This window comes from Osmerus eperlanus, chromosome 24 (genome assembly GCF_963692335.1).
Source record: "Osmerus eperlanus chromosome 24, fOsmEpe2.1, whole genome shotgun sequence".
NCBI classification, from domain to species: domain Eukaryota; kingdom Metazoa; phylum Chordata; class Actinopteri; order Osmeriformes; family Osmeridae; genus Osmerus; species Osmerus eperlanus.
Window position 1 is genome coordinate 7,218,456 of NC_085041.1, and position 27,407 is coordinate 7,245,862.

General features: G+C 50.1%; 1 protein-coding gene across 1 annotated transcript in view; it reads right to left on the bottom strand.

The window, feature by feature from the left end:
* Positions 1–231: 231 nt before the first annotated feature.
* kdm4b (lysine (K)-specific demethylase 4B) overlaps positions 232–27,407 on the bottom strand; it is a 43,680-nt gene continuing 16,504 nt past the window's right edge. Inside the window, exons 7-22 of the mRNA XM_062450442.1 lie at positions 26,970–27,073; positions 24,835–24,972; positions 19,694–19,890; positions 13,904–14,133; positions 13,071–13,252; positions 12,760–12,877; positions 11,973–12,133; positions 11,551–11,749; positions 8,985–9,061; positions 8,799–8,854; positions 8,066–8,174; positions 5,476–5,664; positions 4,977–5,138; positions 3,786–3,905; positions 2,332–2,424; positions 232–2,034 (exon numbers count right to left, since the gene is read on the bottom strand). Of these exons, the coding sequence (XP_062306426.1) occupies positions 1,573–2,034; positions 2,332–2,424; positions 3,786–3,905; positions 4,977–5,138; positions 5,476–5,664; positions 8,066–8,174; positions 8,799–8,854; positions 8,985–9,061; positions 11,551–11,749; positions 11,973–12,133; positions 12,760–12,877; positions 13,071–13,252; positions 13,904–14,133; positions 19,694–19,890; positions 24,835–24,972; positions 26,970–27,073 (2,597 nt within the window). The 3' untranslated portion in view covers positions 232–1,572. The remainder of the gene's footprint in view (positions 2,035–2,331; positions 2,425–3,785; positions 3,906–4,976; positions 5,139–5,475; positions 5,665–8,065; positions 8,175–8,798; positions 8,855–8,984; positions 9,062–11,550; positions 11,750–11,972; positions 12,134–12,759; positions 12,878–13,070; positions 13,253–13,903; positions 14,134–19,693; positions 19,891–24,834; positions 24,973–26,969; positions 27,074–27,407) is intronic.

Consider the following 27,407-nt stretch of genomic DNA (forward strand, 5'->3'; position numbering starts at 1 on the left):
AAAGGCTCCTGTCTGGGTGTTGTGGCGGCATCCCATCGACGCGGCACGACAAGGGGGAGTGGTAATAGTGGTAGTTATACCTCCGCTGAGCGCAATCGCTCCATTGGAGCAAAGTCACGTCCTGGCAGGCTGGTGGGGAGAGCAAGGCAGGCTGGGCGATGACGGAGCGATGACGGAAGGAAGGGAGACAGAAAAGATGAAAATATGGCAGCAAATCCTGGAAGCCGGCCATCCCTTGCAACCCAGTATTTATTTCTATGAAATAGACCCTTTCGTGGTGGATTTGAACATTGGAACGTGGACTTGTCGACGTACTGTCGCAATGACAAAAAAAATAAACATGGCTAGTATGACAGACATTTGATTTGCATACAGATGAAATGTAATTATGTACAATGCAGCACAATGAGTTCTACACTTTGTCAGTAGTCCTAAATCCCTGTAGCACTTTGTAAGATCGCGACACACCATTTTGAAAACATTTTAAGTTGATTGGTATGCTTACCAGAGTATAAATTCAATCTCTAAAACTTGCAAAAATAATTGTCAATTTTATAATGAAACTTATTTCTTACTCAGTGAAGTCGTTTCATATATTAACAAAATAAGTTTAGAAAGAATACAGTGATAAAAACAGCAAATTGAATAGTATATAACATCAAAATGTATTTTTGTTTTTTTAGGAAGAACGCTACAAAATAAACCAGAAAAGTCTGGTTTTGGAAAACAAGAGCTGAAAATGACCAGTTTGGTGTACGTCATTGATACAAGGTCACATTCCAGAACTACTGCAAGACATCTTCACAAAATCCAATGTTTCTGCAGACAAGATTAACAGGCATTCAACATATGCTTTTCCTTTGTACAAATATTATATCAATGTGACATTAGACATTTAAATACCCATACACCATTATCGGTTCTCCTCTCCTCCCAAATGAAATACCACACACTGAAACTGGACACAAATATATGCCAACAACTACATTTTCTTATTCCATCAGTTTGCGACCCATGTTTGCCTTGCTTCAAAAATAGATTTGTTGCTGGTAAAGTTATTGAATAACTGAACAGGCTTCGGAACTAGGACTTCACATGCCCCCGTGGCCATGGGATTAGAATTAGACTACTTCCTATAAAACCTATGCAAAGTGTTTCATTATTAATGATGCAGAGAGGTATGGCGTTGGTGGTTGTTCAAGTCTCTAAAGTTTACACAGTCTGGCACAATGGAGGAGCCACACAGGAGTGGAGAACAGTCTTCTCTTCTCACTAGGTGCTGCTGCTGCTGTTTCAGAGCAGGCTAAGTGACAAGGACGGGAAAAAGAACAAGAAAAGAGGACATGCAACAGCAACAAAAGTGTGTTTCCCCCCCCCCCCTCCACTAACCTTCCTTTTAATTCCTCGAAGCACTAAGCACCAGACTGTGTAAAGGACGCACTGTATCAACTGGCGTTGTGTTCGTTAGCACGGCAGCCGTTAGCATATCCGCTGTTAGCTTGGCCTCCGTGAGCGTAGCCTCGGATGCCATGGCCAATGTTGGCATAGCCCATGCTCAACATCTGGTCTCTTTTAATACACTGGCCCTTGGCCCTCGTCCGGACGGGCTAAAGGTGGATCCTGAGAGGGGAAGTGGGAGTTGAGCAGCGTCTCCATGTACGACACGTAGCCGCTGCTTGGCGTGTAGCCGCTGGTTAGCGGCAGGGGCTGGGAGAAGGCCACCAGGACGGGGTCCTGGGTCAAGGTGGCGTCAAGGATAGAGGGGTCATAGCTGGGCGCACGGGCAGACTCGGGTACGGTGGAGGAGTCGCCCCGGGGGGTGGGACAGGTAGTCAGCTGAGAGACTGGGACGGGGGAGTTAATACTGTGGTGTGCTGGTGCTGGCTGGGCCAATGGGAGGCCTGCGGCTGGGGGGCAGGGAAGGTGCTCCGTTGTGTCCATTGGGGTCTGAGGGGGTGCTGAGGGGGGTTCAGAGGGCAGGCAAAGCTTCTTGGCAGCTTGCGCTTCATCTTCGGATTCGTTGACTGGCATGGCCTGGAGCAAAGGAAAGAAAAACAGGGGGTGAAGACCCGTCGTAATCCCCTCTCATCCCTCAGACACAAGCCCAGGTTCCTCTTCCACTTTACTTGCCTACATGACCCATTTCTGACGTTCGGGGGGAGGTCCAGTGCTCTGGTGTAAATCTACACCCATCCCCTTTGTGAAACTTTCCGAAAATGTCTTCTCTTCACTTGTTCCCTTTGCCACCATGTCTCCAACCTTCCCCATCTCTCCCTCCCTCTCTCCCTCCCTCCCTCCCTCCCTGGGTGTGTGGTGCTGGGGGTGTCCTACCAGACGCGCCCGGACCCTCTTGGGCAGTTCCTGGTCCAGAGAGTGAATCTCGCTGTGCTTCATTAACATCTGGGTGTGGTCCTGGAACTCGACCTGGAAGCAGGGGATGAGATCTTGTGAAAAAGTGGTGAAAACCAGGAAAAAAGTGGACAGCGATAAAAATGGAAAATAAATTCAGGGAAAATTAAGGTCGAGTATGTTTGTATTCCAGTATGCAAACCAATCTACATCAGTGATTAAGTGGGTGCAGCACAGTGGCAGTGAGATAATAGGACACTAGCCTCATTAGCATAGGGGGGGGAAATAAATATTGCGGTGGTGGGTGATGGTAAAAGCAAAAAAAAAAAAGTGTTCACAAAATGTACAGAAATACAGAGACGAGGTCAAGCTTGTGACCCCTGACACAAGAGAGCAGCTGGAGGCTTGTTTTGCTTTTACGAAAGCCCAGTTCCGCAACGCTAATGGCTCAGCGCCGGCACAAACCGACAGCTCCCAGACAATAAGACAGGGGAGGTGGAAGGAGGGAGGGACGAGGGGGAGAGTGGGTAAAAATGTTAACACTTTTGAAATATAAAGTTGTGGTTTTTTTTGGTCGTTGTTTTTTTCCATTCAAGTGTTGCTATTATATTCGAAAATGGGTGTCTGGAAAGAGCGAAGCACAATAGGGGGAGGACGAAATGGGTGTAGACCAGAATAACGCACACAGACACAAACCATTCAACGCAAACAATCACCAAAGCGCACAGCGACTTAATAAACACCAACAGCCAAACGGGCACTGTTTTGAACGATCTGTTGTGTGAAGAAAGTGTGTGTGTGTGTGTTTGTACTGGCTGAGCGTGAGATGACTGCTGATGTGTTTGGAGATTTACAAGCTGTGTGCGTGTGCGTTAGAAAGAGAGACAGAGACACAGAGAGACAGAGACGGAGAGAGAGATAACACAAAACGCCTGGTCTCTGTATGGGAATAGTGGGCCAGTTCTGAGGAATACCCAGCCTGCCTCAGAGCTTCACACCTCATAAGCACTCTGCCCCCGACGGACCAGAAATCCCACCACCATAGAGATGGGTGGTTCCAGGGGGCTAACCCTCTATCCTCCCCAAACTTTTTCGTCGCCGTGCCGACATCGACGAGGTTGCCCCGTCGTTTCTGCGTGTGGCTAACTATCTCGCTGGGAGTTTGAAGTTGGGCTACGGCACTGAAACATCGTTAGTGCATGTGTGTTCCGACCTCTGTGGGCTGTATGGACATACTGATGTCATTGTGAAACAACATCGAACATCTGAATATTTTAAACTCCTAAATTTGTCCTTTTTGTCGAAAATTCCGCACGCGGGTCGTTGTCGTGATGAAGACGATAAAAAATCAAATTCAGTTGGAGAATGGAGTGAGTTTGGTTGCGTGTGTAAGGGAAGGTGAGTTGAACACGTCTGTGTGCCCGCTCTCCGCTTACCTGGTAGTGTTTGTGGACGTGCTCCCTGACGAAGGAGGCGTTGAGCACCTGGCCGTCGGCGGTGTGGACCACGGTGACCTCCCCCTCCTCTGGGGGACCGTTCTGGAGACAGTCGTGACTCTGGGGGCCGGGAGGGGGGCAGAGAGAAGCAGGGGAGAGACGGGTAGGGGAGGGGGGCAGACAGAAGCAGTGGAGAGACGGGTAGGGGAGGGGGGCAGAGAGAAGCAGGGGAGAGACGGGTAGGGGAGGGGGGCAGACAGAAGCAGGGGAGAGACGGGTAGGGGAGGGGGGCAGACAGAAGCAGGGGAGAGACGGGTAGGGGAGGGGGGCAGACAGAAGCAGGGGAGAGACGGGTAGGGGAGGGGGGCAGACAGAAGCAGGGGAGAGACGGGTAGGGGAGGGGGGCAGAGAGAAGCAGGGGAGAGACGGGTAGGGGAGGGGGGCAGAGAGAAGCAGGGGAGAGACGGGTAGGGGAGGGGGGCAGAGAGAAGCAGGGGAGAGACGGGTAGGGGAGGGGGGCAGAGAGAAGCAGGGGAGAGACGGGTAGGGGAGGGGGGCAGAGAGAAGCAGGGGAGAGACGGGTAGGGGAGGGGGGCAGAGAGAAGCAGGGGAGAGACGGGTAGGGGAGGGGGGCAGAGAGAAGCAGGGGAGAGACGGGTAGGGGAGGGGGGCAGAGAGAAGCAGGGGAGAGACGGGTAGGGGAGGGGGGCAGAGAGAAGCAGGGGAGAGACGGGTAGGGGAGGGGGGCAGACAGAAGCAGGGGAGAGACGGGTAGGGGAGGGGGGCAGAGAGAAGCAGGGGAGAGACGGGTAGGGGAGGGGGGCAGACAGAAGCAGGGGAGAGACGGGTAGGGGAGGGGGGCAGAGAGAAGCAGGGGAGAGACGGGTAGGGGAGGGGGGCAGAGAGAAGCAGGGGAGAGACGGGTAGGGGAGGGGGGCAGAGAGAAGCAGGGGAGAGACGGGTAGGGGAGGGGGGCACAGAGAAGCAGGGGAGAGACGGGTAGGGGAGGAAGAAGAAGAGGCAAAAGGGAGGAGGGACAACAACAAGAGGGTCATTTAGCCGGAGCATCTCCACTGCGATATAATAAAGAGATCTGAGCGGGAACAAGCAGTCACTGAACACCGGACGAGTTAAACGACGCCGGCCAATCGAGCGTCTGGCCGGCGGGGGTGGACAGGAGAGAGGACTGACCACTACGTTCTCGGGGAAGAAGTTGTCGCAGTACGAGCCATCGTCAAAGTTTATCTCGTAGCAGGTGGTCGTTGCCGTGCCGATGATGGTGCAGGGGTAGTAGCAGCGGTCCTTGTAGCGACCCACCACTTTGTCACCGATCCCCAGTTCCTTCTGCCGCATCTTGAATATGTGATATAAATGATGGATATAAATGATGCCATATACGTCATACACACATATATATATATACACACACACACACAATTACATATGGGACAAATATATACACAGGTGTAAGAAAAAGCCCAACATAGACCACTACTCTGAGCCCTGTGCAGACGTCTCAAAATGTCTAACAGTGTCAGATTGTTAGATCTGACCACGGATGGCTTAAGGTAAACTTCACGGACCACACACAGAATACACTCTAGGATGACTTGGTACAGTGCATGTTCCTGAACGTAGCTGCAAATGCGTCGAGACAGTTTCGTGCTGTGGCCCCTCCCCCCCACCTTACCCTCGGATAGGTCATCCTGTGCTTGTGGCAGGTGACGGACACCACGTAGGGCCAATCGGCCGGCCTCATGAGCACGCCGGCGATGTGGGCGCAGGTGACGTGGAAGGAGGTGGAGCAGTTCTCGTAGGAGCACTGGATGCAGGCGCCGCGAGGCTGCTGCTTGCTGAACTTGTGGCAGTACACGCATCTCTGGAGAAGGACGGGAGATGGGGGTGAGTCCAAACTGGCCCTGCGTGCGGCCACTACAGCCGAAACGAGCGCGCCACTTCATGCATTTTCTCAGGAGGAGTTTCTGAGGACATTCAAAGTTTCACTTTTTTCCTTGCTTCAAAATAACTTGTTAGAAAAGGGGCCATCTTTTAGTCGATTTCTTTGTTCTTCAGGTGAGGATGTCTTGTAGTTATTAGAAGCCAGCGAGAACATTCCAGAGAAGTTCAGAGAAAGGTTTAAGGAGGAAGCAGAAGAGGTTTGAGGAACAGATTTGCGTTCAACTTTGGCCACTTTAATGATTAATGTTATTGTGTGTGTGTGTGTGTGGGGGCACTACAATCACACGGACAAGTGTTTTTCGCGATGGGTGTTCCAAAAGCTGTAATTCTATCCAGTTTCTTAAAAATATCTTTTTTAAGAAACTATTTATTTTTCTTTTAAACAAGCTGCTCTATGGTTCATTCGGTTTTTCAAAAGAACACAATTTCTCTCCCCCGCCCCTGAACATCCCTTTCTCCTCATCTTTTTTGTTCTCGCGCTGTCTGCACTGCTCGCTCTCTCTCTCTCTCTCTTTCTCTCTCTCTCTCTGAGTCCACTTTCCTCGCTCACTCGTTTCGAGCCTCTTCTCCAACCCAAACACTGTCCATTGCGTCGAACCCCCCCGCACACTTCCACCCATCCCATTCTTCCCCCTCCACACACACACACACACACACACACACACACACACCTCCTCTTCTCTTTCTCTCTCTCTCCCCCCACCCTCAACAGATCTCGCTCTGCGCTTCCGTCACGGCCCGGTGGAGATCGATGGCAAAAAATTCTTTATTAAAATGTCAATACTTCATTTTAGCTCTCTAGTTGGGCCGAGCGGCGAAAATGTACAACAGCTCTCAATAGGGCCGTTGGCGGGGAGATATTTGTCCCGCCTGTCTGCGCTCTGATTGACCGCTCCTCGGCGGAGCTTACCCCCTCCCCCCCGCCTTCCTCCCCCTCATTCCCCCGCCCCTCCTCCCCCCCCCCCCCCCCCCCATGTGGGGGTCCACCGGACACAGTGGCGGCGAGGAGGGCGGCGATTTATGGACATTGGCAATATCCTGTTCCTTGGTTTGTTTGGTCATATAGGCCGGCCCCTTCTTTCTCCGATTGGTCATCGGGAAATGGGGGGTGAGGGGGTTTGGAGGTTTACGATGGCGGCGGCGGGGTCAAATCTGACCAATGAGCAGTAAGGCGACGACCGACTCCTTGCTAGTCTATCCTTGCAGGTCTAGTTTGTGTCGATGCACTAGCGAACGTCGGATGTAACCTGACGTGACGGGTAAAACTATGAAAATGGGAAAGTACCATTTCAGCTTGGCAGTGGTGGCAATTCACCTGAACTCCTGTCTATCTACTCGAGAACAAAAAGAGACAGAATAAAACAGAGCGCCAGCGTCAGTCGTCAGTGTCTACTTCTGCCGACACCCGTTTGCCGAACATTTGATCAGCCAGATCGTTAGCGAGCTCTTTTGCCTGCTCCTCCTTATCGGAGCGGGCTACAGAGGCAGAGCGAGAGAGAGAAAGACAGAGAGGCAGAGCGAGAGAGAGGCAGAAAGAGTGACAGAGCGAGAGAGACCGAGGCAGAGGCAGAGCGAGAGAGAGGCAGAGAGAGAGAGAGAGAGTGAGAGAAACCAGCTTTGACGGCTAGCGGCAACAAATGACATAGTAGTCAGAGAGGTAAAGGTATTTGTAGATCTGTGACAATAAGCTGGCCGGGCTGACTGGAGGCAGGCCTCGGATCTGGGCGACATTGGGAGGGATGAGGTGGAGCAAGGAGGAATGGGGGGGGGGGGGGGGGGGTTGGAAAGGCACTGCGGCGAAGGGGGAATTGCCTCCCTGCCCTGAAGGATCAATGGGGTTCATTTAGCGCGGTGAGAAATGACACCTCATTATTCTGCCGTTCCGTTCGGACCATCCATTACTACCCCCTCTCCCTCCTCGCGGCGCAAATACACCATCCATCCATCCAGAGGGGAGTGGAGGGAGGGAGGGAGAGTGACAGAAAGAATGAGAGATGGAGAGAAGGGGGTGGGTTTATACGACATGTACAGTACGAACGAGAGAAAGGAGGGGAGGAGGTGAAAGAGTGAGACGGGCGAGAGAGGAGACAGACAGAGACGGAGAGAGAGAGCAAGAGAGACGGGGGGGGGGGTGAAAGACTGTGAAAGAGGGGGGGGGAGAGAGACGGAGGTAAAGAGAGAGCCAGAGAGGGAGAGACAGATGGAGGGAAAGAGAGAGAGGGAGAACAACACAGGGAGAGACAGGTAGAGGGTAAGAGAGAGAAGGAGGTACAGACAGACGGAGAGACAGACAGACAGACAGACAGGAGGGAGGGACTCACCAGGCTCTTCCTGGTGTCTGGGATGGAACTGACGTCCACCGGCTCCTTGGCGATGGGGTCCAGGAAGCGGGCCTCGGCCACGGCGATGGCACAGATCACGTGCACCCACCTGTGGACGCGACGGGAGACCGCTGTAACAGCACGCCTGCTCATACGGACACTATCGCCTGAGGACTGACACGCACCACAGAGCTATGGCCCTGGAACCGTGCGACGGATAGAGCTATGGCCCTGGAACCGTGCGACGGATAGAGCTATGGCCCTTGAACCGTGCGACGGATAGAGCTATGGCCCTGGAACCGTGCGACGGATAGAGCTATGGCCCTGGAACCGTGCGACGGATAGAGCTATGGCCCTGGAACCGTGCGACGGATAGAGCTATGGCCCTGGAACCGTGCGACGGATAGAGCTATGGCCCTGGAACCGTGCGACGGATAGAGCTATGGCCCTGGAACCGTGCGACGGATAGAGCTATGGGGGAGCGGGTGTGCATTTTGAACGGAAACAGAACTGTTTAACTAGTTAGCGACGGCTAGCTGGTTCTCCCTGTGGCGAAAAACTTGCCATGTTTTCAATCACAGTGGGCGGCCTCGTCTTTTTAGACGAAAACAACGGATTTAAAGGGACACAAAGAGGGGAGGAGGCAGTGTTGGAGAATTCAGCCTTTGAGGAACCAGGGAAAGATATTCAAAACGTTGTTCGGAGGAAAGCAATCGTGTTTTCGGACACTGACCTGCTGTCTGTCGTCATCTTCAGAGCTCCTCCCCTTAGACTGCAAAGACAGCATTCCTATGATAAACACACACACACACGGGTTAGGGTCTTACCTTGAGGTTTTGGTTAACCCCCCCCCCCCCCCCCCCTTCTTGAAGTCGTGTTTGAGGGAGTTGAGCGTGTCGGTGCAGGGTCAAGTACTCACCGCGGTCCGAGCGCCTGCTAAGCACCTGGAGCACTTCCAGCTCTGGTCTACCGACTCGGACTTAACACCATAACAGCCTGGTGAGGGAGAGAGGGAGAGAGTGAGGAGAGGGAGGGAGGGTGAGCGAGAGAGCAAATGAGAGAGAGAGGGCGGTTAACAAGTGGACGAGAGGGAGAACGCGAAAGAGAGAGGCAGAGAAAGAGGGGCCTAGTTGTTGTCTAAATATTTTGAAATTATTTAACAATCCGACTTCCAAGCTTCTTGCACAGTTGGGTCCATTACACCAGTATCGTAGAATATGGATTAAAACGCTTCAAAAACATTCCGATAAGACTACTTTAATCCTGACACTAATTTTATAGGAAAAGAAGTTTGCCACGCTAAGAGTATTTGTAGCCTTTGTATTGGGCCAAATAAAAGCTTGACATGGTGTACACGGGCGCTTGGAACACTTGTCTTTTGACAGGATTACTTTCTGCTTCGTGTGCTCTTAACAACACCCTTCGCTCCCTCTCCCAGTCTGACCAACGCTATCCTGGAAGGATAATGAACCGGCCGTCCTGGGTTCCCACACTTGGCTTTAGAGCTAATAAGAACCCAAGAGGCTGTAGTGTGTGTGTGTAAGTGTGTGTGAGTCTCACAAGCATGAGTGTGTTTGTGAGTGTGCCTCCCGTGTGTGTGTGTCTCACAAGCGTGTTTGCGAGAGAGTGTGTGCCTCCCCTGTGTGTGTGTGTGTGTGTGTGTGCGCGTCTGTATATACGTCAACCCCCATGCCTGGACTGCTCCCAGGCATCTTTCGATCGTTGTGTACGAGCACGCACGCACGCACACACACACGCACGTCTTCTCTACCTCCTCGTTGACATTGTGGTTTTCTTTCCGAGCTCCGAGCGGAGCCCGGAGCTGTCTCAGGCTTTTCACTTGAACTTGTTCATTAGCATGAGCGCGCCACTAACAATGTTCGCATTGTGATCTCAAACCACCAAACTGTAGTTACTGCTGCTCAAAATAGAGGTTTGGACGTCATCCGACACAGCTTGAGAACGGGTGGGGTGGGGGGGGGGGGAGAGGAATAAAACAAACAAGGATACACACTCGCACACATCCTCAGACAGACACGCACACACACACACCCTCACCCACACACTGTTAACAAGCTGTTTCTCTTTGCAAGCGACCCTGCTGACAGACTCCCTGGTCCCTTCTAAAAAAGATTGTTTTGTTTTTTTTACACAAAAATATAACTATACAACACCAACCATCTCCCCAGGAAAAAATAACAAGTGGGTAAGTAGGAGGAAAGTTTCTAGGCTGCTGCCATCAGAGAGCCTGGTTGTCTGTGCAGTAGGCCCAGGCCTTGACTGAACCCAGCAACAAGAGGGCTCCCGGGGTTCTGAACACGGTCCGGAACATTCCGCAGGTTGGTGTAGCCTCCTGTCTATCTACTCAGTAGTCCTTAGGGGAAGATCCAAGCCGTGTGTGTGTGTGTGTGTGGTACATGTCCTTATATGACCTTGTTCGGTCGTGTGTGTGTGTGTGTGTGTGTGTGTGTGTGAGAAAGGGGGTGGTGGGAGGTATGTATTCTGTTTCAGTGCGCATGCATGCAATTACAAGGCCTTACAAGATAATGACTTCTTGAACTGATCTAATATGGTCTTGGAAATTGGAGGGGAGGCTACTGAATACATTTCATTTTCATATGAAAGAAAATATGAAGATAAAAAAAAAAAAAACTTCAATTTGACACCAGTAGATGACTGAAAATATGAATTCCTTTAAACCGGCCCAGCACAATAACAGACAGCTACTGATAAGTATTCAACATTTCCTTGTCTTCCTTCCAAACGATTGTTGCCACAGTCCCCATGAATATTCCATTTGCCTCGTCTAGTGTGTCGAGTTCACCTGAACACACACACACACCCCGGGTGCTGGAACGAGCGTGGAGGTGGGTACGTTGCAACCCTCCTTCGATTAGAGACCGGACCCCTAGGTGCGAAAGCTAACAGCTAATTGGCTACGCGGCTTAGCCTTAGGCGTGTCTGAAGAGACCACGTGATCCCCCCCCCCTCTCGTTTCTGCAGAGGGACAGTACTGGAGGGGGGGGGGGGGTCGCAATCCTCCTCGAAGGGAGTTCGGGTTGAGCAGCAGCAAATTAGCTAGAACGATTTGATTGGCATACGGTTCCTTGTGGGAGAATGGGGGGGCTCGGGAGGGGCGGGGGGGGGGGGGGGGGTAGGTGTCGTGGGAAGTGCGATGAATGTGGAGCGAGGATCCGCAACAGTGGGAATCCACAGGTCGTTACCTTGGTGAATTACTACGGGGGAGTGGGGGGGGGGGGGGGGGGATTTTTGGTAAACAAGGAGGGAGTCAGTCAGTAAGTCAGCTTGCTAGTAAAACGGACAAACGTGGACATTTGTGGCTGGTGGATACAGGACCTGCTGATAGTCCTGTCTGGCATGGCATGTGAATATGTCCGTCTCCCCCTCCTATCCATTTTCCCATCTTGCTCTCTGACCGTTTCCGGCAGGTTCCCCCGTGGGCCCCTGGGTCTGCGGGTACTCACTGGCATGGACCTGCAGGTCGCAGCAGCAGCAGGTCAGGAGGGGGCTGGTTCCGTCCTCCCCGACCAGGGAGGGGGAGGGCAGGGGCTCCGTGTTGTCGGGCCCGGCGCTGAAGCACATCTCGGGGACCAGGGGGCGCGTGCGGCTGCCGCGGAGTGTCTGGTAGGGGGGCTCGCTCCCCTGGGGGGGCTCCTTCTGGAACTGAGGGGAGCAAGGCAATGGTGTCAATGGTGGCAATTTTGGATTCAAAGTGACTGACGGCAATGTGTGCCGTCTGGTTCTACTGTCTAACTTTTATTGATTTTTATTGGGTGGAAGGTATTTGTTCGCTAACGTCAAACTAATCATCGCTAATCACCACAAGTCGTTTCCCTGAGTAAATACGCTGGAGGCTGACTGCAGTGTGGCCTCGGCCGGCCCTGACCTGCGTGTAGGGGCAGAACAGGGTGCAGATGGCACAGTGGGGTTCCAGGGTCGCCACGGCGCCGTTGAAGGCCTTCTCCGCCTGGAAGTTGGGCTGCCGGTTCTGCCACAGGTGTCCGGCCTTCTTCACGTCGCCATCCAGTGGCCAGGGGGAGAACACCTCTGGGGGGGAGAGACACACAAGGGTACGGTGTCAGCTTCTGTATCACGGCGAGCGTCGACACACCCCCCCCCCCCTCCCCCACTACTCCCTCCCCCCCGCCCCTCCCTCAACCTGAAGGACAAACGCTGGCTGTGTTCCCAGGGTGCCTTCTCAAAGTGACTTTGAGAACAGGTAATTGGGAGTCGTGATCCCTGGATCGATACGTGTCAGTCAGGAAATAATGGAGAGGGGGAGCACGGCCGGGTGGGTGGGGAAGGACAAGAGGTGGGGAGCAGGGGGAGGGGGGGGTCTTAAAGTCAAGACTACATAATTCCCCCTGGGGGGCAGCTTTCTGTCAAGGAGACGCGTCGCTCTGTCTGCTGCGAAGACCCCAGTTCGAACCAGAAGTTAAAGTCTCTATATACACACACAGGAAAACTGCTTTTTGCACCTTTCTTTAATGGCGCTGGGAACAATTTCTACGGTACCACGCGCGTTAAAAGCTAAGCTAATCCATTAGCGCTCGCTAACGTCGTCAGTTCATCGTCTCTGGACTAAAGCTACCGGGGGAGGAATGTTAAAAGTTGGACGTGGACAAAGGGCAGCGGCAGAGACGACTGACCCTCCCTCTCTCCCTCCCGCCTACCTTCGCTGCTGGAGGGGTCCTGCTTGACGATGGAGGGGGGCGAGCGCAGGGGCGGCTTCATCAGGGGGTGCCTCCTGCTCTTCTTCACCTCCACCGTGGTCTTCATCTTGGAGTACGACTGAGGAGGACAGTGAGGGGGACCTCGGTGAGCGCGAACTGTACAGCCTGACAGGGGTAACCTACTGTTCTTGTGCTTTTATCAATGCAATGGTTGGGCTCGTTTAAATCTCTCTAAATCTCTCTTAAAAATCTTTATCACTTGATCAACATACTGACGGAGCACCGTGAGTCCAACATCCACCCCAGCCTACCTGACTCTTTCCTTCCGGCTTGTTCTCTGTGGCGCCGTGGACTTCCGGACCCGAGCTGGCGGCAAACTGCTCAAAGGCGGCCTGGAAGTTTGCCACGGGGTCGTTCAGAGCCGCTTTCTTCTTCTTTTTCTTCTTCTTGCCGTTCTCCGTCCAGCTCTCGGGGTCAGTCGACGGCGTGCGCTCTACGGTCGGCAGGGGGGACGGAAGACGTTTAATCTCTTTTTGTTACGGATGAGAAACCCCAAAAAGCCGCGTCATGTTATTATCGATTATGCTATTGCTACCCCTGACGTCCGAGCACCCGTAAACTCGATTCTTGTAAATGTGCAAGTTTGTCAGGGACGTGCTCAGATGATTATTTCTTTGCTTTCGCAGGATTTTTATGTGACAGAATATTTCCTCGCTAGGGAAAGCGCGTGGGAGGCCCGTGAGTGGAGGTGTCAAACATATCCTGTACTTTTTCCATTCGCGTCTGGTTCTCACCAGGGAGAACAGGTGAGTGGGCCCCTCCAGGCAGGGGGAAACACGCCACTTCACTAACGAAAGGACGAGAGGAAGAATGTTCCAGAAGGGATCGTTTGATAGGGAAAGATTGGTTACCTGGGAGTAACGTTACGTCCTTGGATAACCTGGCTCAAGATTTCCCCCTCTGATTTTCGGGCTGTTCTTTTCCCACAACTGACTAGTTAAACCCATCGTGCCACATACTGTACTAGCACCTCATCACCTGCCCTCCACCTTTACTTTGCCCACCACTCCTCCTCCTCCATGATGCTCTCTGCACTGCTCATCCCCTCAACCCCTCCCTCCCTCCAGGGATCTATTCTCCTCACCCTGCTCGGCCAGCGCGGCGGCGGCGGCCTCCTGCTCCTCCCTCTCCATGGCCTCCAGGGTGAGCAGGGCCTCGCGGTCCAGCCGCTCCTGCCGCTGCTGCCGCCGCTGCTCCTCCCTCTCCTCCACCTGCCGCTGGTAGTCGGCCAGGTCCAGCTCCACGCCCGCCTCCTCCAGGGCCTTCACCTCCTCCGGGCGCAGGCGCCGCAGCTGCTTCCTCCTCTGCTGGGCCCTGGGGGGGGGGGGGGGGGGGGGGAGATACACAAAGCATTGGTATTATTTCTGATGCCGGCTATCTGGTGGTTCCCAAAATTAAGAAAAAAACAGCTGGAGGTAGGGCGTTCTCATATAGAGCGCCTCTTCTCTGGAATAAACTACCCGTCTCAATTAGGGAGTCTGATACTGTTTCGACGTTTAAAATTAGGTTAAAAACGTTGTTTAGTCAATTCTACGACTGTTAAAGGTAAGTATGTTACTAGTTGGAGGCAACGGGGGGCGGGTTGTTTCCATCCTTATTCTTTAAGTATAACTTATTTTAGAGTTATACTATATAGGGTTGCATCAAATTCCCCTTTTTTTGCTCTGTTAAATTGCTGCACCAGTCCACACTTGACCGGTGGGGATCTCATTCTATTATGACTGTAACTGTTAGCTGCTCCTGGCATTCTCTAATCCCTGCTCTCCTCTCTCTGTCCCCCCCCACACACATCCCTTGTGGTGTGGGGGGTTTGAGTTGTCAGCACCTGCCTGGTCGTCGGTCAGCCAACGCTGGACCTGGTCGCGAGTCTCCCGGTCCTGTCCTACATCTATAAAGTTGAATAATGGATTTTGGTGTTTTAAAAACCCATCGACACTGTATGACTATGTTTAGCCTGTGTTCTGCTCCTCTCTCCCACCAACCGTCTCTGGAGGAGGGGATCCCTCTCTGAATTTCTCCTCCCAAGGTTTCTTCCATTTCTTTTCTCCTGTTGAGAGTTTTTTGGGAGTTTTTCCTTGTCTTCCTTGAGGGTTTAGGTTGGTTGAGGGGCAGTTCTATGGGCATATGTGAAGCCCTCTGTGACATGCTTGCGTGTAAAAAGGGCTATACAAATAAACTTGATTTGATTTCTCAACGGCATTTGTCCGGTTACCAATAGAAATCACCCCCTTCACCACGCCTCCACGTCAAAATCATGCCAAAACCCCAATGTGAGACAGAAACAGAATAGCAATAGAGGAAAGTGAGACCGTAATCATATAAATTGAAATCCAATGTCATCCTGACAACGTCAACCGCGGTGCATGAGATGATGTGTCTGGGAGAGCCAGAACTCTCCGGGCGCTGTTCGGGGTCAAGGCAGTCAGTTGCATGACCTCAAAGTGTACGTTGTTAGAACAGGAATAGAACAGATGATTGGCATGGATGTAACCCGAGGTTACGGGTCAGGCGGCCTTGATTTTGGAAGCGCCCAGCAAAATGCGAGGGGTCACACACACACACACACACACTCCAGTAGGGCTGCAACAAACTATTATTTCGATATTCGACTAATCCAACGATTATTAGACCGATTAGTCGACTAATCATCTATTTTTTCACTCATTAATCAGTAGGCTTTGAACGATTATTCAGCTTTTGCAATTTGTTAAAACGTAGAGTTATACCTATTCTAACTAATACATAAAACCAGGAAATCAGTTCAGCTTTTGAAAAAAGTCTCTCTTTAAAGGTCCCATAGCATGCAGTTTTTGGATGCTTTTATATCCTTAGTGGTCCCCCAATACTGTATCTTTAGTCTCTTTCCCGAAATTCAGCCTTTGTGCAGAATTACAGTCACTACGAGCAGTCCAAGAATGAACTTTCCTTAGGACGTGCCATTTCTGTGTTTATAGCTTTAAATGCTATGAGGAGGAGAGAGGCGGGGCTAACTGCCATGCTTCGGTCGTTTGCAAGCCATGATGTATCTCGAGGAAAAAACTATATCACGCTAGCACGGTCGTAGCTCATTTTCTCATTGGCGGGGCAAATTCTCTGAGCGGGCAAAGCAGAGAAAGGGGAGGTAACCTTTCCTCTTATGATGACATAAGAGGAACATTTTCAAATCGGAGCATTAGAGCTTTCATTTTCTCAAAGGTGGAGAAGAATACCCTGGGCTTGACTCATATTAATGTTAAATAACCTCCTAAAGTGAAATGTTCATGTCAAGTGACCTTTAAAGCATTGTTTCAATCATTTTTTTGCTTTAAATCTAAATAAAAAACAAAACAAATAAGTCAGTTGCACTAGACAAAAAAAAGGTTGGAATCTAAACAAATCTCTTAAATTAGGCAGCAAATGTAAAAAAAAAACAAAGTCAGATGATGTTGCAAGAGTCTTCTGATGAAGATAATGAAGGATTAATTAAAAAAATATATGTTTTAGTAAGTTTTTTTTTTTTTTTACTGGATAAATATTAGAAAAACAGAATGAAAACTTCAAAGACCCCAGGGTCCATTGTTCACGTGCAATGGTAGTCCCAAAAGCAGTTACTTTCCTCTGAAAAGCAGACACGGAGATTGAACTTTCTGCAGAGCGTATTAGAATATCCTTTTATGCAGTGTCTGCAGTGTCCTCTCGTTGTCTTCACCGGAAATGTACGACCACGTCCCTGCGCACATCCGTTGGTGGTTCACATGCCCTCTTGGCTGGGACCCCATTTGGTGGACCCCCATTACCTGAGGATGGTCTCTTCTGAGCAGTCAAAGGTCTTTGAAGTGTCACAGTTATCGACGTCAAAGGGCTCCCACTGGCTGAAGATGGCCACCCTCTCCTTGGTGTGTTGACAGCTGTGTTTGTCAGGATGAGAGGAAGCTAGTTGCGCCTGAAACAGTCTCTTGTTCAACATCTTTTTCTTGGGAATATTGAGAGCCTTGCAGTCCCGTTTGTAGAGGAGCCAGGCGTTGATCACAGCAATGATAATAGTGTGCCAGAAGATGTAACTGTATCAGCGACGCAATGTCATGAGGAACTTGTATTTGGCTCCAAATGAGTCCAGCAAATCCACACCGCTCATGTATTTGTTGTATGCACCCACAATATGAGGTCTCTCAACTTCAATGTAGGATTTTTTTGTTCGAGCGTTGAATCTTTTGCACAGGATCAATGCCAGCAAAGGATGACAAGTGGGACTGCCCTGTTGTCATACCACTTGACAGCGGATATGTTGTGGTTTGGTTGGCTTGTGTTGGTTTGCTCGATGTCCTTACCATCATCATCATAAGTTGGACAATCAGTGGGTCTCCGATTCTCTTTTTTCACTTCCTCAACATTTTCAACCACCTCATCACTCGAATCACTGGTGTCTGATTCCATGTCAACGTCACTTTCTCCATTTTGGATAGTGTTGTAGGAAACAGACGTCCATAGAAGGTAGTAGAAAAAAGTAGTCGAAGGCAAAATATCTTTCAACAGCTCAAGGCAGCTCGATGGTTTATTTCGGCAAGGCAGATGTGCATTCACAAACACATACAGGAAAAGACAACCACATTTCCTTGGACATCTCATTATATAGACAGATATGACGCACAATCCCCCTCCCTGCCTGATATAATGACATAACCTTCTAGAACATTCTAGAAGGTTCTTTAACCAGTTCCTAACCACCCCACAACTGCGTGCGCATCCTCTGGCTCCTAAAATGTGGATCAACTTCTCTCTTACTGGAAAAGCCCCCTCTACTTCACTTTCCTTGCTTCATCTCAACCCCAGTTCACCCCAACATGCTTAACCCGTTCCTACATCCTCCATCTCTCTCGGTTCTGGCCGAACTTACCACTTCCGATGCATGACTGTAGTCCCTTAAGACTAAGTTCATAGATGATTTGCTCCCACCCGCTGCAACCTGTCTCACTCCCCCCTTCCTTTCTGACAGGGCCTCTTCAGTTGAATGAGTCTACCATACACTGTTGAGCAACAACAGCCTATTTTTCTCAGGATACAATTTCCTTTCTCATACTTAGTTTGCCAAACCTCTTCTCCCATCATATTATCCTTTGTTTCTGGTTAAATCCAGTTTAGAGTGGAGTTTATTAACTGCGCAGGGTTTCTTAACTGCGCAGATAAAAGTCGGCCCCAGAACCTGACCTGGGGTAACCTTCCCTGGTTTGCCCTGCTGTCCCATAATCAATTTACCACAACAATAGCATCAATGACATCATGCACACTGACGTAAACTCTCCTTGCTGGTGAAATAATAGACTATGTTCAAGTATACCTAATTCCAATGCAAATGAATCTTATTCTTGCAATACATTCCACTGAAGGCACACAACACTGTCTGGCTAGCCTAATGTGCTCTCAACTTAACATTCTAAAAGGAAGATACAACCCCCCAGACCTCTTACATCCCATTACATTCCAGAACATTCACACCTGTCCCTGAACAATGCACCATACCTGCAACCCCCACATTCCAAAACATTTACACTTGTCCCTGAACAACCATCCTCCAAAGCATTCCACAAACAGTATCTGTCTTGTGCAACAAGCAGATCTTTGGGTAAACAAGCAAAGTCCAGATAAAAAAAAAAACAATTGACTATATTTCACTGCTAACATAGAAATAACATTGATTTAGAAATCTTAAAATCTGGTCTAAACTGAAAATTATAACAAATAACCCATTTGTAGTGTGAATCATCAAATACATTATATTTTGTAAGTATTTATCCTGTATCTGAACATTTGAGAAGTGTAATGTCTCCATGTAGAGTGCAAGGTGCAATTGCTATTTTAGCTTTTTTTTAAGAAAGACAAAACAAGCTGAAAATCAAATGTGATGCATGCATTTCACAATAACTTAGTATTTACATGAACTACATATTCTAACAATCACCTAAACAATTATTTCATGGAATTTACTTACTTCAATGATGATATATCCAGTCAAATGAAACAAGTATTTTCGCTTCCAGGAAAGTTGGCTGGTGGAATGAGTTCATGGCCTTATAGCCAGATCTATATACACATTTAGTATCCAATGGCATTGCAAGGCAATACAATAAGACCCAATGGCTATGAAAATGTGGTCTTTCAAAAAAAAAAGAATTGGGGGCAAATGTGTTTTTTGGAGAGCTAAAGGTGACGTTGTAATATTACAACAAGGGGTCTCACAGGGTTAAGATCTTCATTTGTAAGACAACAGGGTTCTACGGTGTTTGGTATACGTGAAATACTGCGTTTTTATCAACTGCTGTCGCTAACTGGCCATCTTGCTCAGTTCCAGCTGGAGCACACTCACTTCTCACCGTTTCCATGTCCTCTCGCGCAGGGATGTTTCCTTTTTAAATGTTCCAGCACGCACGTCGTGCTCCCATGGAGAGCAAGTGCCGCCGTGCACGCATTACAGGTGACAGTATTTTTAGTTTGAACTTTAGTGAAACTTTCCTACACGAGACTTGTTCTGCTCCATTTGCACGCTGATATTTTAGCGCCGTTTTTCTCTATCGGATTGCATACGGGAGGGCTGCATTACAGTCTAGCGCTACAGCGCCGCACTGGTCAAATCACGTTATTGCAGGGACTTAAAATAGGTTCTATGAGATCAAACGACTTGTCGACAACAACAAAATGTGTCGACAATTTTTTATAGTCAACGTTGTCGATAATGTCGACTAATCGTTTCAGCCCCACACTCCAGACAAATAAAACACACACCCCAGGCAAACGACAGAAATACGCACGTACACACACACACACGCCTAATTCCCAAACGCACAAATCAAACGCAAAACACACCCCATGCAAACATACACGCAGACAAACACACACACACCTGCGCAGGAGCATCTCCTTGCGGGTGACCCGGTTCTCCCTCCAGAGCTGCAGCTGGGGGCTGTCCAGGGTGGTGGGCCTCTGGTGGTCCAGCTGGGTGCCGTCCTTGCCGCTCTTCCACAGCTCGTAGCGCTCCGGCTGCAGGCTCCGCACAAACACGTCCATGGAGATCTTCACCATGTCCTTACGACACGTACACTGGGGGGGGGGGTAAAGAGAGAGAGAGGGGGTGAAGGAGAGAGCGAGACCCATTTTGTACACGTGGCGGGGGGAGGGTAGAGGAGAGCGAGAGACCCATTTTGCATTTAGCTCGGCTCAGTCGGGGCCTTCCAGGCCAGTTTGAGGTGCAGGAGACAGTAGAGCTCCAGCCAGCAGGTGGAGGGTGGGGGTGCTACGCTATCTGGCAGTCCAAGACCACGTAGGCCTACTGACCAGACACAGAACGCTGGAAACATCCGTCCAGCCCCACTGTCTTCTCTGTTCAGTATAAGAAGTACAATAGGCGGGGGGGGGGGGGGGGGGTATTGTTTTGTTCCAGCAGGAGAGCTCTTGCCCAATCAAAATCGCTTCTCGTTTGAGAACAGGAGAGAGGAAGATGACACGTGATGATTGCTCGTAAAACAAAAGGGCTATACATATAAAAGTGATTTGATGATGATGATGATTGTGGAAAAGTAAAAGAGAGTGCAGGGATGGGTGGTCTGTTCACAGAAAGACAATCCTGCTAAAAAAACACCCAGCGTGAGTGAGTGAGAGTGAGTGAGTGAGTGAGTGAGTGAGAGAGAGAGAGAGAGAGAGAGAGAGAGAGGGGGGAAAGAAAAGGCGTAAAAAAAGAAAGAAGAGAAGCTGGGAGGCAAGTGGGGGAGAGGAGAGCGTAGAGATGATATGAAGACAGCACAGATAGGTGCGTGTGAGAAATAAAGACAGAGAGAGAAACGAGGGAGGGTGGAGAGAGAGCGGAGAGAGAGGGGGGGGGGGTGAGAGATGAAAATAAAAACTAATTTTCTTCTGTGCCCCGGCTGGTGTATTACATTTTTGCTTTATTTCCTGACTTGCGCTGAGAGCCTTATGTTCAATTACCGGGAACATTCTTCAACACACTGGCTGAGACAGAGAGGAGGAGGAGGGGGGAGGAGACAGAGAGAGAAGGGGAGGTGGAGAGGAGTGGGTATGGGAATAATAACCAGGACAACAAGGCTGCAGCCCCCGCAAAAACAATATCCACACTACATCTCATCCGTGGTGCACTTGAGGGACGAAAACAAGAACCCGGGGTGTGTGTGTGCGTGTGTGCGGTGGCGCAGGGCTGCCAGGCTGATTGGAGCTTTCATAAAAACTTTGGCCGGTACAGGAGATATATGATATATACCGTAGGTGTGCGAACACCACAGATGCTAATGAATCCCAGATGAATGAGGCTCTTTGAAATCAACCCTGCTGTACTGTTGGGGAGGGGGGGGGGGGGGCACAGGGCAGATCTATTCATAAATATACAAGGGGGGACGGGGGGGACGGACACGACTTTATTCAGATGAGGATGCATTGGGAGTCGCACACCAAACCTCCCCTGAAACAACTCTGTACAATGCTTGCAGCCAATGAGGCTTGAAAGCCAGCTTCCTGTCCTAATGAAGATCACGGGGCGTAGCTGTCTAAACAGATCCAGATAACAGGCTTGGGGGAGGGGGGGGAGGAGACTCGCCCCTTTTAACTCTGATAAATAACACCCTCTTAGTGTCTTTTAGTGCTGCAACTTTGATAAGATAATCTCCTGCGAAATTGCAATCGCACAAAGACATGAAAACCTTAGTGGGGGCCGTTTCGGGGGAAAGTAGAGTCGAAAAAGGAAATAGTTCCTCCATAAACCTGCTCACGACAACGTCTGTGGATTGTCTTGAGGAAACCAGGTCCTGATTTCTGCTAGGAGACATTGGTGTTGAGTTTTTCCCCAAATGTATTTTCAGGGTCTTTTTGAGCACCATAAGCCCTGTGCCATCGAGCTCCAGTATATTAGAGAGAAGACTGATCTCTCCAAGGTCGATATCTCCAAAACTCGCCCCCTCACGGCAGAACAATCTAGGTGGATAAACAAGTTAGAAGTAAAGAAGAATTTGTAATACAGGCTTGAATTGTCCCTCGAAGAAAACAATTTCACCTGGTACTTAGCGACGTCGCCTCAAAAGGTGGACAGGTTCATTGAACAAAAGGGCGGGATTTTGTGGGCGTGTGAACTGAAATGGCCTTTTTAGGTATGACAGGCGCGCGGGGGGGGAAAAAACACGACCATTTCCATACCGTTAACGCCGCCGAGCTCAGCCGCGCCCGACGAGAACGCAGTCGCATCGCGTCTGCCTTAAACTGCTCACCGCTGACACATCCTGCACGCGCTCACAGCGTTTCACCGACGCCTAAATGTCCCTACTGCGGATGAGTACTTTGTGTTCGAAACTCGTGTTCTACGGTTTTGATGTCACAACAGCGTTTGTTCCCCCGGCGACAAAGCGGATGACAACGGCACGTTCCAATTGCCTGTCACACCTGAGAACAACTCCTTTCCAGAGAACTTTGACCTGAGGCGCGTTCGACGCCGCTTCCCACTTTTCTGAGGAGATATAATTGCTGGAGGACGACGAGCTGCGAGAGAGACAGCGTCACAGTGCGTTGGCAGGCTACCGTCTCGCTGATGTGTGAACTCTCGTTAGGTGTGTGAGCGCACCTGCGCGTGAGAACGCCGATTCTTGTACGCGCGTCTACTTGTCCCCGGTGTGAGCGCGTGTGTGCGCACGCCTTACATCGCGTGTGAGATCGTACACGTGTCGAGTTGCGGAGTGTGTTCTCCCCTCCAGCATGGGGGTTCTAGAGACCCTCGCTAATGAGCTTGTCCATTAAAAACGCACACGGAGGCCTGCAAACTCCAATAATTACTTTGTTTCCTGCTCGAGCCTCCTTTAATGACAACAGCTGCACAGACGGGGACGGGGGGACGGGGGGAGAGAGAGAGAGAGAGAGAGAGAGAGAGAGAGAGAGAGAGAGAGAGAGAGAGAGAGAGAGAGAGAGAGAGAGAGAGAGAGAGAGAGAGAGAGAGAGAGTGGCGAGAGGGCAAGAGCTCAGGAAGAGAGAGAGAGTTGAGAAAAAAGAAAAAAAAAAGACAAAGACAAGGCGTTAAAGAAAGGAGAAAGAAAGAGCTCGGAGAGAGAGGGGGGAACAAAAAAAAGACGTGGAAAGGGGGAGAAACACAGACACTAATGAGTCTGTGGCGGGCGCGTCCTCGCCGCCGGACCCGGACGCCCCGCGTCGGTTCCGCCCAGAGACCAGGCTCAGAGCGAGCAGCACAGGAGCCAGGCCCAGAGACAATGGATCGCCCGCGACACTGAGCCGAACTCACACACACGTCAAACATGGACGGAGGCCCGTATTGGTTGTTTATGAGAAGACTCCTTAACACCGTGGTTAGTCACAGTGGTTATTTCTCACTGGAGATGTGCATTGGGCCCAAATCGTACTGAGTTATTCGTGACTAAACTGGGCGGGACTCGTTTCACCTTCGTTGACGTCGTCAAGGTGACCATCTCCTCAACTTGAGACTTTGGTTCATACGTGGGGTTGTACCAGTGCCGGCCAGATGGTTGCTCTGATATAAAAGGTTTACAGTTTACACTGTACAGTTTTACAGGAACACTGTAAAAAAAAAAAAAAGAAACGGGGATTTACACTGTGGGAGAGTTCAGTGTTCAATGCCGAGTGTGGCGTTTTGAAAACAAACCATCGAGAAAACTGGCAGCTCTGAAAAGTGAGTCATCTTTCATTTACTTTCAGGATAAAAAAAAAAGTATGTCTGGGTGGCGGAGAGAGCGCGTGTCCTGCACCGCACACACGCGCAGACGAACAAAAGACAGCAGGGAGGAGATGGAGAAGTATGGACAGCGCACACCGTGAAGAGCTAACAGAACAGGCCGGAATACATCATCTGTATCAAACAACAGCGTGTCTACGTCAACCTGACCCGAGGCCATCGCCGACTACCATCACACGCTGTCAAACACACGCACCGATAGCGCGCCAGACTAGGGGTGTGTGTGTGGCTGTGTGTCTGACACACAGTCGGGGGGGGGGGGGGGAGTACAGACGGTCTGGACGGACAAGGCTTGAAAGCTGGTGCATGAGAGTGAAAGGGTAAGGGAAATCGAGAGTGCGTCAGAGACAGAGAGAGCGAGCATGTGGCTTCTCTCAGTGGCCAAGTAGTTCTTTGCGTCTTTATCAGTCTATTATGTGGCACTTTGCGTGTGGGTATGTCTGTGTGTGGGCATGTGTGTGTGTGCGTGTGTAAGAGGGGGGGGGGGGGCACCTTTCACTTTCTCGGACCGAAAGGGGAGGGCAGCGAGCGGGCGATTCATCTCTATCAGGCTGAGACGGAGAACAGAGGGACGAGTCCCCCACCACTGGACTGTGACCAAGGGGGGGGCGGGCGAGGTTAGCTTAGAGGTGCAAACATATGAGAGACAGAGAGAGAGAGAGACAGAGAGAGACAGAGACAGAGAGAGAGAGAGAGAGAGCAAGAACAGAGAGAGCAAAAGAGCACTATTGCGGCACATTGGCACCTCATAAATCTGATATGCAGCCAACCCAGAGAGGCAGAAAGTGAGCAATATCTGTGTGTGTGAGAGCTCACCCTCTGGGAGTGGATTGGATAACTCCAGCAGGAAAAAACAACGTTGAAGATGGAAAGCACGGAGACGTGCAGAGGACTGTTGTGGCAGGGAGACCGGCGCCGCCCAAACACACGCACGATTTCGTGGTCAGGAACTTCAGGAGAAGGACCGTTTGTGGGAATCGGCGAGCGGCGAGACTCGAAACAAGTGTCCTTGTGAGGGCGCAACAGCGCGGCCGGGAGATAGGAAGCCGCGTTGCCCCGCGACACAAAACCGTCCTGACCGTTCAACAGGGCCTCTGGTCCGCAAAGTTAGCGCCATGCTACCGTGTCAAACACCCTGCGTGGCATCCTCGCGTTGAGTGAGCCAGGCAGTGGGAGGTCAAAGAGCCGATACGGAATACGTGTGCTTGTCTAATACCGAGGCTTCATTCGGGGTCTGTGGTGAAATCAACTGGAAAGTCATACTGACTGTGTGTGTGTGTGTGTCTCACCTGCGAGGCTAGCTTGCCGTAGTCCACCCAGCGCAGCGTGGCAAAGTTGGTGGACTCTGCACAGTTGAAGCCGTGGTTGAAGCCAGCGTGGTAGCCGTAGGGGAAGGTGATCATGAACTCCCCCTCTTCCTGAGTGATCTGGAGAGAGAAGAGACGGAAATATAAAGAAGGAAAGAGAGGAGAGAGAAAGGGGAGCAAGAGAGAAGAGATGGAGAGAAGAGAGAAAGGGAGGGGGGAGAGAGAGAGAGAGAAAGTGGGAGCAAAAGAGAGAGAGGAGAAAGTAAGTTTGCATTCAAGTTTTACTTTTTCCAAAAATAAAAATAAAAAGTTTTGATTAAAAAAATTTTTTTTTTAAAAGAACTGCCAAGATTCTCATGTAAATGAAACCTGGGTAAATGATGGCCGCTGTGGAGGGAAGCACTTGGCGAAAACGTGGCGCCGGCAGCCAGAGCGAACCCAACCACAGGGAGCAAACACCGATAGCCGGGCTTAATATCCACAATCATTAAGCCTTGATGGAATGGGTATGACAAGCCTCTTCACACCCCCCCCCACCCCCCCTCACTCCATATTCCCCTCCCTGCCTCCACGCATTCGTTTTGTCACCCCCTCCCAAGAGGCCTATGTTGGTGGGGGGCTCTTTCAAAGTCATTCCAGGAGGAACGAGTGCAATTAGACTGGAGCCAGTGATCAGGGCGCCGCAAGTTAGCTAGCAAGCACAAATTGAGATTTCTCTTTTTCCCTCCATTCCGTTCGGAGTGGTTCGGGGGGGGGAGGGTGTTGCTATGGGAGACGCCGCGAAATTAAGCCGGACGAATGATCGCGTCCCCGAATGACGGTTTTCGCTTGAACACTCCATGGTTCAGGTTTACAAGAACAGGGTTCTAAAGCGCAAGGTTCTCACAGGCCATTTGATCAAATTCCCTCCTTATTTCTCTTGGTCTCCCTCTCCTTCTGTGAGAGTGCTGCATCAGAACATTGCCTTAATAAACTCAAGCTTTCTACCTGAGATGAACTCTGAGAAAGTAAATATCAGAGCCAGCCAAGATATTTCCCTTACATACATATCAAGTCAACTCTGGAATTATTGGCAGCCCTGGTAAAGATGAGTAAAAAATGGTTATTAAAATAGTTTTTTGCTTCATATCACACGGAAAAATGTGAACAATCCCATCTTTATTTAGAGTAATTTTGTTCTGAGAAACATAATTCTTTAAAGTTGTTTTTCAAATAATTTTTTAACAAAACCATTATTGGCACCCCTGCATTTAATGCTTTGTACAACCTCCCTTTGACAACAACAGCACTGAGTCATCTCCTGTACCATCTAAAGTACCAAAAGGGGAATATTTTAGAAACCCATTTTTACTCATCTTCAACAGGGGTCCCAATAATTCTGGAGCTGACTGTATATAAACAGACAGGACTACTTGCAGACAAGACAAAAAGGCAAACTTGTTAAACGCCGGTAGTTCTGCTGTTAAAGTCCCTGGTGCTGGAAACCGAGCACAGGGGGAGAGGTTATTTTTACTCCTCCATATCAAGGCAGACGCCTCGGGAGAGCAGGTAAAACAGTCCCTGTGATACCCGGCGTTCACGAGGAGACGAGAGCAGAGACCAAAACAGGAAGGAGAGGGGAGGAAAACCTAGAACTTTGCATGTGATTTTCGTCACGTTTCACTATTCATGAGAAAATAATTGGCGTGGTGATTAAATGTTCAATTCCAGAAATGCACCAAAAAAAAAAAAAAATGATATTGAAATTTCAACGGAACGGATGTTCAGGGCTTAGTCATGGCTAAAGCCTTTTTCATTATTTCATGTGACGATGGAAGCTGGCATGAAGAAAAGGATGTATAGAGATCTTAAACCCAGATTTGTTTCTCAATACAGCGTGTGAGTGGGTATGCAAGTGTGTGCCCAGTGTTTCTGTGAACATCCCAGGTGAGGTTTTGAATAATTGGCCAAAACTTTGAAATGTCATTCGGGCTCTCTAATGTCATGTGACATTCAGGACGCAAGGCTGCCCAGCCTCAGCCCCAGCCTCCAATAGCCTTTCAGCCTCCTGTCGCCTCAGCACCCCAGCCTTCCCAGGCTCCCCAGCCCCAGACCACCAGTCCTGTCCTGGTACCCACCCTGTCGAAGGGAATGCTGTACTTCTTCAGGATGGAGGGAGAGATGAGGGTCATCTTGTGGCGGAGGAAAGCGTCACATCCTTGCGAGCTGCCTGGGAAGAACCCTGTGGGTAGAAAAGGGGCACAGGGGATGGAGGGAGGAGCAGACGACCAAAACAAAACGCACACGTTAGTAAACTGTGGCTTTTCACCGGACCAATTAGACAGCACATTCTGAGGACAGCATTTGTAGATTCTGTAACATATAATTAAGCAGTTGAACTCTTTGACATGGTCGGTTATCTATAGAAAAATTCAAAGTGCGGGAGGGAGTTTTTTGCTGAAATTATATATTTTTTTAAATGTTTTTTATCTCAAGATGGTATTTTTGTATGGTTAGATAAGAGTTCTATAAAGTTGGAATATAATAACTGCCAGTCAGAGGGATATATCTACAGC